This window comes from Apis mellifera, linkage group LG12 (genome assembly GCF_003254395.2).
Source record: "Apis mellifera strain DH4 linkage group LG12, Amel_HAv3.1, whole genome shotgun sequence".
Classification (NCBI taxonomy): domain Eukaryota; kingdom Metazoa; phylum Arthropoda; class Insecta; order Hymenoptera; family Apidae; genus Apis; species Apis mellifera.
In genome coordinates this window covers 8,270,040-8,283,764 of record NC_037649.1, presented here as the reverse complement: position 1 = coordinate 8,283,764, position 13,725 = coordinate 8,270,040, and the positions used below count along the sequence as shown (strand labels likewise).

Sequence of the window (13,725 nt, the reverse complement as noted above, 5' to 3'; positions counted from 1 at the left end):
GTAAAATTGTGTTATAAAACATATTTGTGTTTATTCGTACAAATTATTTGCTTACTTTTAATATATATCTTGTAGTTTTTAAAGGAAGGTATTTCATTCTTGGATGAGACAGATGAAAAGTTATTAAAGAATTATATAAAAGAAGATAGTTTAGCGTATAATTTAAATCATTTAACATATGAAGAAGAAAATGAGTTCATAAATTATAAAACTAAAATTTCTGAATGGATTGCTAACAAGAGTGGAGAAACATTAAAGGTGGAAACTTCTAATCCTATATTACAATATTTGATACATAAAGATATAAGACACAATTATAAAAATGTATGGAGTATATCGGATGATAAATCAGTATGTATATAATATCCTTTATTATTTATATTTTGATATAAATAAGTATATGTATATTAACATGTATAAAACATTCTACGGAGTTGTTTCTTTCTTTTAGGTAAATATTATTGAAATATCACCTAACATGCATGAATTCATAAGGGAAAATGATAAAGAAACTTTGGAGAAAGAATTATTAGATTATTACATAGGATTTTCTATAGTATTTAAACTCTTGGCCTCTTCTAAAAAAATAATAGTAGGACATAATATACTTTTAGATTTAATGTTTATGCATCAACAATTTTATAAACCACTGCCAAGTATTAAATATTCCATATAATATTTAGTAAAATAATATTTTACTAAACAATATTTGTTTTTTTACAATATTTAATAAATTATGTAATTTAAATTTATATATTTTTTAGATTCATATAATGAATTCAAAAAAAATATACATGAATTATTTCCACAAATATATGACACAAAATTTTTAAGTTACGAAGTACGAAAATTATTTAGCAAGGAAGAAGGTAAAAAGCAATGATAAAAAGAAAAAAAAAATTATAAATAAATGATATAAAAGTTGTATAAACATATGAACATGTTTTTCTTTAAGTGAGTTGGAAAATAAGTTCATTGAGTACTTTATACGAATATTTTACAACTAAAGGAAAATTATTAACCTTGAATTCACCAAAGATTGCAATGAATAATGAAGAATCTTCAAGTAAATTATTTCTATGATGATTTATTAAAATTTATTATATTTTAATATAATTTTATATTCTCAATTCAAATTTTATTATATTATAGACTCAGATATTATCCTAGATGAAAAAAAGTATCACACTGCTGGATGGGATGCTTACTTTGCTGGATATATATATATAAAAATGGCACATATATTTTGTGTAAATAAATTTGGAATGTATGGTTGATATTTATATAATATTTATATTATAATAATATTGTATTTATTGATCTTGAATAATATTTTCTTATTTTTAGAGGTTTGGAAGAAAGGATAGCAACGCATGCTGAACTAATAAGCAGCATAAAAAACTTTGTAAATTGTATAAATATAACAAGAGGCAATGAAATGTATATGGTGAGAAGATATATATTTCTTTTAATAATTAAGATATATAAAATAATAATTTTAATTATTGTATTTTAGAAATTTGATGGTCCAGATCCAATGTTATCAAGACCGGAATGGCTTCATGTGAAGTTAAAATCACCATCTGTAGATATCAAACAGGTATAATCAAATATAAAATTACACTTAATAACATCATTAGAAACATCTAAATACTAATATTTTCCTCCAGTTGATGGAGAAGTTTTCATCTTTCGGCCAAGTGGATGTGATGCCTTTTGCTCAAAGACGTGTTTTGGTAGCTGTAGCAAACCATAAAAGGTTAGAACAACTGTTATTTTAATTTTTTTTTTTTTATCGTTACATAAAATAAAAGTATTTTATTGAAAATATATATACAAGACGATTGATTTGAATTAATTTAAAAAATGATAAGATATTTCCATGATTCTTCAAGGAGCGACAAACCACCTTTCGATGCAATTGAAAGGCCACAATAATATGCGTATTTAAATACTTTTAGGCAATCAGCTCATTTAACATGAAATAAATTTAAACTTCGTTGTCGTCCAGCATAAATATCTTCATGGCTGGCCGTCAAACTGACACAAGACATGCTTGAAAGAAACTCGTATTTTACGTTTTGTACTTACATCATAATTCGGGTTATCAAAACAATGAGGTGAGATTAAAGGAAAAGTGCAAACACGACCAATCCATGTAAACGTGTCGCGATTTCTATAAATATCAAATATAGAGAAAGGACAGGTGTTTCAGGTATCTTTTATATTTTACCTTACGCATCAGGCAAATATAATTAGGTATTAAATACGCAGTTGGTATTTTAGTATGAAGTTGCTTCAAAGTAAGGTGCCGGAACAATTTTGGATCTTATCCAAGGGCAACCGCGTATACTCATCATTGCACTTACAAAGTGATATCGATGCACGTGATTTTATATATGACGTAACCGCATTTTCGTTTTGCCAAAATTTATCCTAGTCAATACATTTTTGATATTTTAATCGCGTATGGTTTCGTAGGATTTCGAATGCATAGATCAAAAATGTGATTCGCTTCGATGGAAAACCAACAGGTAAAAAGATTTCAAATTCACTTTAAAGACTCGGATATATAAGCGAAAGCATAGAATCTTTTATGCTTTGAAAACGTAACAGGACCGATATAGCATTACCGAGAAAGAGATTAATTATAATCGTGCGTCTTGTCAGTTGAGCATCACCAGGAAAACTATAAATATCAGCGGAATAGGTGAACGACCTAAGAACCCTTCAACGTCTCGCAGATCTCTCAGTATAAATCTCTAGAACTTCATATATGAATTATAATATATAAATATATAAATATTAATATTTATAATTTTATATATAAATATATATTATATTTTTGACAAAAATAATATTAATTTTTAATTTCTTGAATTTTAGGATCTCAAGTATTAGAAAAATACTCGTGTAAGGACTTAAACAAGATCGTTAAAAGTTTTTTAAGAATTTTTTTTATATTTTAGATTTATCTAAAATATTTAAAATTATGCCTCTTAAAATAATTTAAATAATGTTATTAAAGAAAATTACCACGAAGTATTTAATTTATTACTCCACTTGGAGTTCTAAGAATCGAACACTCCATAATTCATTATACGCATAAAATAACAATTATATTCACTTTTTCATAACACTATAAATCACTCGATTTTCTTTGACGTAAGTAGAATATAGTGCGTGACAAGTAGTCAATAACACAACGTGGTCAATGAATCTTATTTTACGCGAGTATCGACAGAGTTCGGACGGCAACAACTCTTACGGTTTATTTCTTCAATCGGATCGAATGAACGATCGATCGAATTTTCTTTATATCCAGACAGCTTAAAATCACAAACGAGCTCGAGCATCGATATCAAATACATTTAGGATCCTTTTCGTTTACTTTCTATTCGCCGAACTGTCGAAACAATAACTTCTCTTATACTAGTGTAAATGAGCATCACTGCTGGAAAATTACTGCAAATTACTCCCCACCGTTTCAAATCGTAAATTTTGATTCGCGTCCTAATGTTTATTGTTCCACCTACCACTTAATAGCGATTTCCTATAGAATTCGTTTTAACTGAACGTATCTGAAATTGAATCACTTAATTATCTTATATCTAAAATACTTCATTTTTTTTTCATATATAAAAACGTATAGAAACTGAATTAAAAAAGAATGTATAAAATTTTAAAGTTTTATAAAAAATATGAGTTAAAAGTTCATCTCTTTCCACGCACGTTTTGTTTATTTTTCAAAATTAATACAAACGTAAAATATTAACGAAGTATTGTTCGCTAAAAACGCTAATGAAAAGAGTAATTGTGGAATGATAAGTTGGAATCCAGAAATTCCACTGCAATCTATAAAAATCATGGATTAGAGACAATCGCGGATCGGTTAATTTCATCACATTCATCGAATTAGATCGAAATGAATTATCATTCCCCCCTCCCTCTATTAACCGTGCATTTTCTTTCGATACGTTAAACACAATTCACCACGCGTTCATATATCACAATGCGTCAGAAAATCTGACGCTGGCATTGTTCCAAGGGTTTCCACGTGTCCACGTGTGTATCGTTTTTACTGTACAACTTTTGTATCGGGTTCGCGCGTATCAAATTATTCGAGTTAAACGATCTGAGAGATCGTCGTTGAATAAATTTCCACGTATGCAATTCTCTGATGATATGCGCGAAGCTTTTGATCTAATTTTGTGAGGGGAGAGGAGGGAAATTGATTTAAGGGAAAATTTATTATGGTTAGAATGAATTATCATTTATAAAATTTTCTTATCCATTGAAAAGTAAAGGTTTTATAAAATGATTATTATAAATAAGGGAAAATAAAGTCGAGTAAATATTTGTTTAATTTTATCATTATTATTATTTTATTATCATTATTATTATTATTATTAATAAATTGTATCGCAAGCATGCTGTATAACGTAGTTACCGATGAGTGCAGGTTGCTCAATGTAATCGATACGAAATTATTTTTACCCATGTATTATTAATCGTATTATAAATCGTGGTCGCTTGGAAAATTCTGTTGCAGCGCGTTACACATATTGCGGCATTTCAATACCAGCGAGGAATTTCAGGTGGCACGGTATAGTCGCATAAGGCACGCGACACCCATCAGCATCTGTTTGTGGTACGTTGAAAATAAATTTTCCTAGTCTTATAATTAATTCATCAAAAGGTCAAGGTTTGATAGAATTTTTGCATTAGCCAACATTAGTGCTTTTTTTTTTTCAATGAATTTATTATGGAAGAAAATTCAAAGTATTTAATTATTGTTTCGTTATTATATACATTGAATTGAATTTATAAGGAAGAAGAAAATTTTTAAATATATCAAAGGAGAATATGATGAAATCCATGGATCTATCTTTTTTAACAAAGCCGTTTATAACGATCGTCGTTGATTGGATCAATTTCTGTATTCAGAATTCGCGGAGTCTCAAATTCGATCATCGTGTGTTTCACTTTGAACGAGGTCCGAATCCGCGTTACGTCAAACAAATTAATGATTCTTCCACGGTCCTCCTCGTGGCGGGAGTAGACTCTCTAATTAGCACTAAGATTGCCGTAGATGCACACAAGTGGCGATCGCGATGCCAATTGTTGCCAATCCTATAAAATCGTCGGATTCTTTGTTGCTCACCTTCGAGTTGCTTGTTAAGACGATTTTGAAACGCGGATTGCGTAATTGATTGCGTACTGATCGCATGCTTTTCCATTTATCGAAATTGCAACCTGTTGATGAATTATATTGTAGAAGTAAGCTTGTTGTATTCCTTAATTTTTATATCGACTGATTAATCGTTTTAATTGCAGGAGCGGAGTCATCTTGTCCGGAAGTTTATTTGCCTGGATGTTGAAAAAATGTTTTTAAAAACCTGCCTGCCTGAATGTGAATGCAATTATCGTTTATGATTGAATAATAATCGTGTAAATAACAATAGTTATTAACTATTTATTTATCGATTAATAATTATAAGAAAATAATATTTTACAAATATTGTAATTGCCAATGAAATCACGGATAAATAATTAATAGATAGTTTTATTAAGTTCATTGAACCGTTATGGTTTTTCTTACAAGTAGATAGAATGAAAAACTAGGAGGAGAAGAAAATGAAAAATGAGAAAGAGAGAGAGAGGTAGTAAAAAAGTATTGGTTCAACTTCCGTCCGACTATTCAGCCCAGGAAGAATATCTCCTGTCTTTGTCTTCCTTTCTTACGCTGGTTCGCGAACACCGGCCGCAGAATCTATTTAAATATTAGATTGAAATCGCGAGTGGAATCTTTGCGTGAGCTGTTATTATTATTTCTCGTTCTGGTTTGTCGACGTTCCGGGCCAGAGCTCGTTTTCGTCAAGGAATCTATCCACCGTTGTGCCAAACCTGTGTGTTTGAGTTTTTCAAACTCGTGAAAAATCCAGATAATTCTCTCCAACTGTGTCCATCGATCGACACTTGCATCTTTTGCATCTATTGTATCTTTTATCTTATATTTTCTTTTATTTATTATACCCAGGTGTTATATAGTTTTATCAAAATACATCTTTTACGTCACATCTTCTACAAATAATTCTCCTCGGCGATATAATAAAAATTCATAAGATTCTTAGAAGATTGAAAATTTATTCAAATAATTATGTAGAATAACGTATTAAACAAAACAAGGAACAAGTAGTAGTAGTTGTGACAGATTGTATCATAAATTTCTTAGCAGAAATCTTGGCAGAAATGTTACAGCACAGTCACGCTCAAAAACGATTCAAATAATATTTTTCATTGTGAACAATTGTTAAAAATATGATAAACATTGTAAAATCTTCGAGAAAATATTCCTTTATTAATCATGTTGATGGATTCAACGAGTAATAACGATTTCAAATTCCTATCCCAGGAGAAGAGGCATGATATTCTTCTCGTCACGTTTCAGTTGCAGTTACTCGCGCGGAATCACTTTGTGCTACTTTGTACTTATCACAGAATCCTGATGGCCGAGGAAGAGACCAAGTGCTTCTCGATATTTCAAAAGTTTTCTCTGGCCAACACCCAAGGCTAAAACACTCGAAATAACGCAGTAGCAATTCGTGTAGGCGTACCGCGGGACGGTCAGCCTGGTCACACTGGTATCCGGTGGCAGGTGGAGCAGCTCTCGAGGTGGATCCCATTCTGTGTCTCTCTGGATCCGGATTCAACGATAAATGTAAAGGTCGCGAGCGCCAGGAACGAGGTCTATGGAACTAGGTTAACTAAATTCACTATTTTCTCTTCTTATTGAACATCGACATCACGAACCATATGAAGCCTATAATTTCTTTAGGATTCTCTTGGTAATTGCTGTTAATTATCTTTGTATCTTATTCGTTATTTATCTCCTTTTATTGTAAGCTATATTTGTTTTATTATAATTTGTTGGAAATCAAGATTAATTAATCTTCTCACTATTCAAATTATATTTTATAATATAATTTATCATATTAAATATAATTCTTATTCTATTTTATTGCAAATCATTATTTTTTTAAAGTTAAAGAGATAAAGAAGGAAGAAAGATGGTTTGATTAATTATCACTAATTTTGCAGGTATTATTACTATAATATGAATATTCTAACTCATATATTTCTAGATAAAGGTAAATACAATCTTCACACTTTTCTTAAGTGAAGATTGAAAAAAGAGAAATTATTAACTTATACAACAATTAAATATTTCAATAAATTATTTAATTGAAATCTTGAAATTTTTTTTTTTTTCATAGAAATATTCTTTAACTTAAGATATTTAGATTCAGTCATGCTCACCTAAAATAAACCATCATTTCTTCTTTTACCATTTCCATATGTATGTATTTCCAAATTAAAATTCCCCATTTTCTTATTTCACAGAATAATTAACGAATGAATAAAGTTTAAAAAGAAAAAAAATTGGTTGGTAACGAGAAGTACTTTATTCCCCGTGCAAAAAAACTTGAAAAATGATATCACGTGGCCGCCCAAAAATACTACGAGAGGTGACTCGATCCAATCGCCTTCACCTATCGGTCCGGCCAGGACAAGAGGCGGCTTGGTCGGGTTGTACTGCCAGCAAAAAGAAGAGACGATTGAAAATACCCATGTTCTGGTCTCTCACGTGTTTCGAAATCCGTGCACCCGAGAAATCGTAGTATTCTACCGAGAAGCAACACGGGGTGTGGGCCAGCCTGTGCGCGATTTCGCTTTGGCATCGGCCAAGCACCTGTCGCACGCATCGCCACGGTGGAAAATAGAAAATCGTTTTCGAAAAAGGCACGCGCATGCGCCGACGTAACGCGATTACGTGGGTGTGCCGAGATTAATTGCTCGCGCCAATTACCGAAATAATGGTAAACGGTCCCTTGCAACCATGCATAATTAAATCAGAATTTCGAAACGAGAACGAGATTGTTGAATAAGGTGATGAAAATTTAATTTCGTTTTCGTTCTTTGATGTGAATAATGTGCATTCTTGTCAGTTGTTTGGAGAATGGAGAATTACAGAAAAATTATTATTTCTTTTTTTTTATTTATCGAATTCTAAACTTTATAAAATATAATTCAAATTAATTTAGATTATATGTATTTTAGGTTACAAAAAAAAATGAGGAGTATGTAAAGTTAATTAAGAATATGAAAATTTTTATACGAAAGTAAGGTTAGAAATATGAAAATTTTCTGTGATATTGGTAATATAAAAGTAAATTTAAAAAGTGTCAAACTTTTTTCTCATTGTGTCCAAAATTTCATTTATCAATCAGTAATGTGTGAAAATTAAAAGAAAAATGATGAAATATGAAAGAAGAAAATGTTGCCTTTAAAGTAATTGCAGCAAGGAGTGGATAACGGAATAGGATTGAAGAATTATTTCTGAAAAGGTACTTCTGGAAGTAGAAAAATCGTCTTTCTCCGGAGAGACACCACCAGAGGTCCCAGCAGCTTTTCGTTCGAAAGCTCTCTAGTACTATTTTTGTCCATAAGCTGAATAGCGGAAATAGCCTAGCCTAGCCCCTGGCCTAGAGCGTAGGCTTGACCGGCCATAATAGCGTCTCTTTCAAGGATATATCGTGACATCACGACTTCTTTCGAGACGTCAGTATCTATTAAGATGACGTTTCTTCTTAAATTATCAATTTATACACGCTAATTAATATAAATATAAATTATATAATAATTTTCTTTTGAAATATGCATGAAACAATATTCCAATGTATTTATCTTTTATCTTGTATTTTTACATTGTATTAATTTTTGTTTCATTAAAAATATATGTTATATTTAAATATTTTCATGCAAGTTACATATCTTAGGATAGCAGACGTTACGTCTTCTCTGATCATTGAAAGCACACAAAAATAATCCAACGTTTTACAAGAAGCACGGAATTATAAATACTCCTGAGCACATTCGTCTTGCTGAAATGGGTTTTTGCTTCGCTCGAATAGTCAATGAACGTTCCTATTTAAAAGGATATCTATTTATTTTTTTTTTATGAATCAAAATTTTTATAACAAAATTATCAATTCTTCTCTCACATTTTTAAATATAATTTTTATCTGCTTTAATTATATTGTAATTTATATTTAATAAAGAAAATTTTTTGTTATTTCAGAATTAAATGCTGTATAATAATTTAATTCAGTCATCTTCTGGTGCCATTCGTTCTCTGAAAAATGAAACCATTTTCCTGAACACACCTGTCCAGTTCCTAATGTCAATATCTATTATAACGGATGACGTAAAGTGAGATTGTCACTTCAAAGGTAAGTAACAAGAATATTAAGACAATTCTCATTTAGAAACTTGTTTTATTTAATCTTTTTTTAAATTAGAAATTGCGCATTGACATATTCGAATTCGAACTCGAATATTTACAATGAATGTCTTATACCATATTTATAATATTGTTAAGTATTTATAAACACTTTCATAACATTTTATAAATAGTTTGTTTCTCGATAAAAATAGATATATAATAAATTACACAATTTGTAGAGCTCATTTTGTGGAAATGGAATAGAAACAAAATTTAATTCAATATTTTATGTAAATAATATTTTTCCTTTTTCTCATATTAAAGTAAAAAATATGGAAGCAAATTCTTAATAATAGAATTATTTTATAATAAATTATTGCAATAAGTTATATTTGTCGGTTAATAATATGATACACTTTAAAATGAATATTCTTCCCAGAAAATTGCTGATAAACTTAAAACATCTTGATAGTTTATATTAATAACAGTAATTATTTTACGTGTCTCGTAAAATTTGCACGTAAAAACATCATAGTTAACTAACGTGTCATTCGACAAGTTATATCGGAGTTGAGTGCACGTGTACCTGATATACTATGACCTTCTTGCGAACTTTGTGTCACATTTTCAACTTGGTTTTACCTTGTATAAACTCTAAAATTAAGTTTCTGAAAATTCACATACTTAAGTAAAAAAAAAAAAAAGGAAGAAGAAGAAGAAGAAGAAGAATTAGAAATTCGAATTTGTAAATTTCAAATTTAAAAACAATATTCTTCGAAACATCTACTCACTCAACAACGATTTTAAAATATTCAATTTCTCAAATTGTCTAAGAAGAAAAAAAAAAATACTTCAAAGTTTGAAATCTCTACTTTTAACATTTAAAAAAAATGATATTCTCCAAGGAAACACCGTGAAGCTATCGACGCTGTGACGACGATGACAGTGTCGCAGCAGTTGGTGCGTACGCTTGATAATCCGCTCGCACCCTTGACGCCGGCATCCCACCGTCCACCAAGTTTCTCGCCAAGTCCGACCTCGGCGTATCCTTGCGACTATTTTCGCTTGTAACACGTTCCGACATGATAGATGAGAGTTTTCTGCGTTTCCTCCACGTCTCCGTTGCTCGAAACCTGCCAAACATTCCCGTTCAACCTAGTGGCACGGAACGTCGAATAATTTAGGACCGCGGACAATACCTGTCGTTTCTGCTACCATTTCGTCCTCCGATCGTCTTGTGCAGCTCTCCTCTCACCCTCATCCTCGCCAACGTTTGCCAGCCCTCATTTTTGCGACGTTTGCGAATTTCGTGTATATACTTTATTCGATGATATTATTTTCAGACGAATGATACATTGATGAGAATATCGATGTTTCAATAATTTAATCGTAATTTAATTTAAACATTTACGAGAAACGTTGGATCAATGTTTAATTTTGTTCAAAATCTCGTATATCGTATATCGAAGTATTTAGAATTGTCGATAATTTTTTTTTTTTAGAGTACTATATAGAATTTGTGATAAGTAATTTTTCGAATTACATGTTGTCTTTGTAAGAGTTAATAGGGAGCAGGATTGCTATTGAATACAAAAAGTGTATACTTTGTTGAAGTTCGTTTAAAAAAAGAAGAAAAAAATTACTATTTAAGGAGTTGATAAGAGAGTGAAAATAAGCGAAGATAGGGTTAAGGGTAGGATGTGGATATTCAAGGCGACCACGTGTTCGATCGTAGACAGATTTCTTACTCGATATAAAAATAGAGTTATGCTTTCATTGAGTCGCACGTGTAATGAAAGACAGAGATCACTTTCTTTTCTTCTCTTTTCTTCTCTTTTGAAAAGAAAAAATTTATTTTATTGTTGCTCCCTTTTTTTTTAAAATTAATTAATTAATTAATTAATTAGTATTAAAAGAAATATGATTTATATAATAATATCAGGATTTTTAAACGATTAAATTAGGAAAGGAGGAATAATTTTTCGTAATTAATGAAAAATTATTTTGTCGAAGATTTAAATTTAATTTGCAAGTATCTCTGTTTAAACGAATTCGAATACTGTTCTTCTAAACGTAATCTCTGACTCTTCGCCAACAATAGTTACGTTAGCTCAGTTCGTGTCTTCTTTCTTTTTTCTGTTTTGCTTTTTTCCTCCTTATGTAGTTAATCATGTGGAATTCGTCATATTGTCATAAACTGTCTGTTCGTTTCCTTTTTTTTTTCTTTTTTGCTATTTGATGAAAGAGAACTTCATGATTTTCAATGATTTAAAATAAATTTGATAAAAAATATGTGGGTGTACAAAATTTAAAAAAAATTAATAATTTTTTAATTATTTTTTTTAAAGTATTTCTATATTCTTGATTATTATTATTATTTTTTTTTAAGTATTTTATTATTATCTTTTCATTTTTTTTTCATTCTATCTTTATTACTATCCTTTTAATATGCTTCTCTTTATGTTTTATTATAATATTCTTTTTTTTCATACATTTTCCAATATTTCTCTTTCACACTCTTTAGAAATTAAAAAGTATCATATTATTATTTTTCTTAACATATGAAAATAAGACTTCCTCATCATTTTCCTCCAAATAAATCACCCATGAAAACCAACATCCTTCAAACTATCCTATGTCAGAGCAAAAAAAAAAAAAAGGCAAACTGCTAACCCAGAACAGGGTCATACACAGGGTGAATAAAATAACTTTATAATTTCACAATTTGTTTTTCAACAATATCAAGAAATATTTTAAATATAAAATAAATGTTTGAATAATATATATATATACCATTATCCAATTTCAGGTAACAAAACAATTTTTTTACATGACTTTAACAAGTTTATCCATAGAAAAGAAATTATCAATATCGATTATATTTATCTACCAGAAAATTCCAATTTCCATTTCAAGATATCTTTCCATTCTTAGAAGATTAAGTAAGATATTTAAATAAAATTTAATAAAATTATATTATTCACCCTATATATAAATTCTCCCCGTTATTTATATTGAATTTTCCTTGAAAATCAATCCTACACTTCCAACTCTTTTCTCATCTTTTGCACGATCTATCTCTCTCGAGGACTAAAACGATTCTAATATGTATATAATATGTCACGACTCAGAACCAGACATCTGATGCAAAACATTCACGACCACTTTCATGATGTCGTCAGTCAGTATCGACGTATAAACAATCGCGTGCCATTTATTTATAAGTATACGCACGTGTCGTCGTGGATCGAATTAAAGCGAACGTACGATAGTGTAAGTTTTTCTGGCAAATGATCTGTCCACGAGGATGCTAACGAAAATTGCAAAATTAAATTTCTGGCAACGATTCGTATCTCGAGATCCCACAAAAAATTGATTCTCGATTTTCATCAGCTTCTTTAGTGGAGAAGTTTGTTTTAATTTTAAAGCGTTTTGTGAAAAATTTTGAAAATTTACAAATTTGAAATATTAGATTCGAAGAATCATCGAATTTTTGAATTCGAGATAATTAAATTGATAAATTCTTGCATGTGGCGAATATTTTAATTAGATATTTAGATTTATTGTTGAATTATTGTTCAATTGGTTAAGTAATTGGATGAATATTTACATTTGATATTAAGTATTTAGAGATTTTTTCCAGACACTTTTGTTAATATCAATGAAAAAAATAGCTGCAATAAATTATAAGCTGTATCCTCAGGAAAATAAGGCGCTGTGTTCGTACATGGTTTACTTGGAATAAAATATTGTCACAATATGGACGCTCGTTTCATATTTCTGAAAATAATGCAGCCTCCAAAGAAAATATTACGTAGCTTAGAAACACGAGTATGAGACATCTTCGAACGATAATTTTCGAATTTCAAGGATACAAATTAGACGTACCAAAATTAGATTCGAATCAACACTTGTATGAAAATCTTCCCATCTTCCCAAATTCTTCACATATGTTCGTTCTTAAAAACAGGTGAAAAAAATTTCGAATCAAACCGAATATTATCTTTCATCTTTCATCCACACAAAAATTAATCAATTGACAAACACTTGAAAAAAAAAATCTAATTCAAAATATTCAATTCGCCCAGAAATATAAATTATAATATTTCTCCATATCTTACAAATTAAAATTTCTGTCCTTTAAATAAGAAATAACATGATTGAAATGATTTCAGAAATCCCTGAAGACGTCCCTGGTCGCGTCACAACAAGATTAACCACGCAAGAAGATGGTCGCTACTCCTTGGACTACTCCAACGACAATAGACGTCATCGAAGGAGGGAATCGTGGTGACAGCCGCTATTATACTCTTAACGATCTTGTAGTACGTTGGATGCCAACTATCGGCTAACTCCTCGTCCATATGTACAGATGTCGGACTATATTTGGGACGTTGAGCTGCGATTACTTCACTGGCCCAGTTGGCCGTTGATCGGAC

The 13,725-nt window shown here is 30.2% G+C and overlaps 1 protein-coding gene across 5 annotated transcripts in view; it reads left to right on the top strand.

Annotated features, from left to right (window-relative positions):
- The window catches only part of LOC551033 (pre-piRNA 3'-exonuclease trimmer), a 91,239-nt gene extending 83,287 nt beyond the window's left edge, over positions 1-7,952 (top strand). The window contains exons 5-17 of one of the 5 annotated variants that reach the window (XR_001705182.2): positions 76-351; positions 452-656; positions 765-869; positions 956-1,066; positions 1,153-1,267; positions 1,348-1,447; positions 1,517-1,600; positions 1,671-1,759; positions 1,962-2,215; positions 2,287-2,404; positions 2,482-2,534; positions 4,553-4,651; positions 5,338-5,663. Coding sequence is in view for 1 of the 5 variants with exons in the window: in XM_016915440.2 (XP_016770929.1) it covers positions 76-351; positions 452-656; positions 765-869; positions 956-1,066; positions 1,153-1,267; positions 1,348-1,447; positions 1,517-1,600; positions 1,671-1,759; positions 4,553-4,651; positions 5,338-5,395 (1,242 nt within the window). In the remaining 4 variants the exon portion in view is untranslated. Of the gene's footprint in view, positions 1-75; positions 352-451; positions 657-764; positions 870-955; positions 1,067-1,152; positions 1,268-1,347; positions 1,448-1,516; positions 1,601-1,670; positions 1,760-1,961; positions 2,216-2,274; positions 2,405-2,481; positions 2,535-4,552; positions 4,652-5,337; positions 6,849-7,404 lie in introns of those variants that run through there. The other 4 variants (XR_003305897.1, XR_001705181.2, XR_410152.3 and 1 more) reach the window with 4 other exon arrangements.
- The last annotated feature ends 5,773 nt before the right edge of the window (positions 7,953-13,725 follow it).